The 3,511-nt window shown below is 37.0% G+C and overlaps 1 protein-coding gene across 1 annotated transcript; it reads left to right on the top strand.

Annotated features, from left to right (window-relative positions):
• Nucleotides 1-1,015: 1,015 nt before the first annotated feature.
• LOC117100205 (calcium-dependent secretion activator 1-like) lies at nucleotides 1,016-1,968 on the top strand (the record flags this gene model as incomplete). Its single annotated transcript, XM_033239798.1, has 1 exon — nucleotides 1,016-1,968. A coding segment is annotated over exon 1 (819 nt), but the record flags the coding sequence as incomplete, so codon positions are not given.
• Between the last annotated feature and the right edge of the window lie 1,543 nt (nucleotides 1,969-3,511).

Raw genomic sequence — 3,511 nt, 5'->3', positions numbered from 1 at the left:
TCTACTTCATCCCCTTCATCCGCCTCCGGGTTATTTGGTAGTGACACCAACATGGGTGGATGAGATACCGAGGCCTAATTAAAGGTATAGGCACCTGGTGTCTAAAAAACGAAGAACCTTTGATTTTGTGATACTCCTGATTTTCATTAAAAGTAAGAGGAAAACCGTGGAGGGGGAGTTTTCCGGTTTTCATCGGTCTTCGAATTATACACGTCACCCAGTGTGTCTATAAAACGAAGACCTTCATTATTTTTTGATATTATTCATATTACTTCCGTGTAAATGATGAAAGAGCGAGGGAGTGTTTTATGATGATTTCGAAATATTGACAAACAGATACTCTATTGGAGAAAAAAAATGGAGGTTTCTTTTTTCAGGTCATTGTCCAGTCTTCGTTTAGGCAACCAAAGTGTCTATTAAACGAAGACCCTTGATAATTTCACAGATCAAATAATCTCGTAATTTTGATTTTATGATGGTGATATATTTTCATTAAAAGAGAGACAAGGAGATGGGGAGGGGTTCCTCATTTTTTGGGTCTTTGGTCTTCGTATACACCAAACGTTTTAAATTAGGCCCTATAAAAAATAGGCCTAGGCCTATTATTAGTTTATCACCTTATCTATGCTGCAAAAGTGATAAATTTGTTTATTTTTTCTGAAGCCAAATATCACCGTTGGGTTGTTTGCTGGTACATTGATATTCAAAGTAAAATATGATCGAGATAATACAAACAATCTATACTACTTAATTAAAATAATGAAAAGAGAAAATTTTGTTCACAAAAAATTGTTTTTTTAAGAAAAAAAATTCTTTTAAAATTTTGTTTTTTAAGTACCACAGAAGACATGCGAGCGAGGGTGATAAACTAATATTTTTTTTTTAATTGGGGCTTATCTAGGGTCTTTTATCAATAGTATGGGTGTCTACAAAACCATAGAGAGACGCGACAAAACGAAGAAAAACGAAATCTTCGCGCGCATGCGTACATTATACAAAACATCCGTGTTGATTTTCATTGATATCATCTTATCATGCAACCATGACAGTGACAGAGGTACCACATCAGAGATTATAAGCCATATTGAAGGAGAAAAAACCCCATTAAATACATCATTCAAACAGGTTTATCAAAGGGAATAGAAAGCGATGTTGAAGTCATCATCAAGCGAAGATGAATCTGAAAGTGAAGACTTTACCGATGAAGGATTTGGTCATTCCAACCAGAAGAACTTCAGGGAGGGTGTGAGCGCATCTAGTAACGATAGCCTAGTCGTAGCTCATTCGGGCAGCACTGTACACACCCGCTCATTGAGCGATCGCAGTGGAAGTGGGAGGCCTTCCAGTCCTAGCCAGTCTGTAAGTACAAGTAGTGAACCGGCCGGCAGAGAAGAAGAGAGAGCGTTAAGAGAGGAAGAGGAACATAAACGTAGGCTGCAGCTGTACGTTTTTGTGATGCGATGTATCGCCTATCCATTTAATGCTAAACAACCAACGGACATGGTAAGGCGTCAAACCAAGGTAACACGGCAGCAGTTACAGATAATAAAAGATCGCTTTCAAACGTTTCTCAATGGGGAAACACAAATAGTTGCTGATGAAGCATTTTGCAATGCTGTTCAAAGTTACTATGAAGTGTTTCTGAAAAGTGATAGAGTATTAAAGATGGTAAATAGTGGAGGATGCTCTTCCAATGACTTCCGTGAAGTGTTTAAGAATAATGTTGAAAAACGTGTGCGCAGCCTTCCAGAGATTGACGGCCTCAGCAAGGAGACAGTTTTAAGTTCTTGGATGACAAAATTTGATGCTATTTACCGTGGAGAAGAGGATCAACGGAAACAGCCACAAAGGCTTTCAACGACAGCTGCATCGGAGCTTATTCTGAGTAAGGAACAGCTATATGAAATGTTTCAAAACATTCTGGGAGTAAAGAAGTTTGAGCACCAGTTACTGTATAATGCTTGCCAGGTAAGAACAAAATTTGATTATCCTCCTCTGTAGTGTTAGGTTGTTACATGGTCATGAGCAGTATCAGCTGCTGGGAGGTATGCAATTTATAGAATTCCATACATACAGGTAACAAGTGAAATTAAAGACCTTTAGGCTTTAATTTCTTCAAAATTCAAGGTTTTACCCCTCTTAAAAAAAGGTTAAGTGAAATTAATTAATTCACATAATAATGCGGAAAATGTACATGTACACTCGGCAGGTGGAAAACGGCGCCGCGAGCACCCCTACCAGGGATGGATACGTGCGCCTAACAAAATGACATTATAATTATTATTATTATTTGGGCCTCTTCAAATCAGCCTTTTGCTGTAAGAGCTACTCTCTTTAATTTTGTGAAAGAAATATTTAAATTTTGCACAATATTGACAAATATCATAATTAAATAATTAAACAAATAATACAAATTTTAACAAATCACAGGGGAGGATCCAGAATTTGAAAGAGGGGGTTCATTTTTCCATAAAGCGAACAATGAAATGGGGGTCCCTGGAAAATTTTGATTTCTAGATGGCCGGAAATGAGCTTTCCCGACTTCTGAGGTGTCTTTTAATGACCTTTAGGCTTTAATTTCTTCAAAATTCAAGGTTTTACCCCTCTTAAAAAAAGGTTAGGTGATTTTATCTCATTCTTGAGCCTATACCCTAGAAAATAAATAAAAAATATATAGTCAATATACTATTAGGCCTATATCATACCAAGTCTCACGCATCCGGCATGAACCTCACGCTTTTTGAACAAACCTCAAGCTCTCAAGCCTCTCCTCTAAAATCTCATGCTTTTCCACTAATCTGAAGCTTTACTGTATATTCCGGTGTATAAGCCGCACCTGTGTATAAGCCGTCCCCCCCCTGCAAATTAGGATGCGAAATATCACGATTTATTGTGTCACCTGTGTATAAGCTGCACCTATTTTTAAGCTCCAAACCGTTCCAAAAAAGTTTTAAATTATTTTGGAAACATTGACATAATTATTTATAAATGTTCACATAAAGAAATTTCATCTTTTTCGGCCGATTATTAAACAACAAACAACTGGAAATGCGTGTAAACTGCTGGCTACCACCATGTTAACGACGTATTCTTGCTCTAGACAGCCCTAGGGAAATCCCCATTTTTTGCTAGACGGTTGTGCTACGTTAAATTTTCAACATCAGTTTAGTTTAATAAATTAAAACACTTATTGAGTACGGTATATATATCTATTTTAAGCATCACTCACCATGTTTTACAAACAAAAACAGAGCTGGAGAAAGTGGATACAAAGTTTTATTTTTATTTTATTTTATTTATTTAAAACATCTTTAGGCAGGATAACATATACAGGCGAGATCTTACCGCTGTTTTACAATATGGTCCTGCAAACACATATTACAATAACAATCAACAAAAGTAACCATCACAGTACAACAAAATAAACAACAGTTAAAACTTTGGTTGAAAACTATCCCCCGCCGGACACCAACCCGGTACTTCTGAGTCAAGGTTTCGGGGCCAGGAATTA

The sequence above is a fragment of the Anneissia japonica genome, unplaced genomic scaffold, assembly GCF_011630105.1.
Source record: "Anneissia japonica isolate Jap-2015-1 unplaced genomic scaffold, ASM1163010v1 scaffold127450_len3511_cov116, whole genome shotgun sequence".
Lineage (NCBI taxonomy): Eukaryota > Metazoa > Echinodermata > Crinoidea > Comatulida > Comatulidae > Anneissia > Anneissia japonica.
This window is presented reverse-complemented; position numbering and strand designations above follow the sequence as displayed.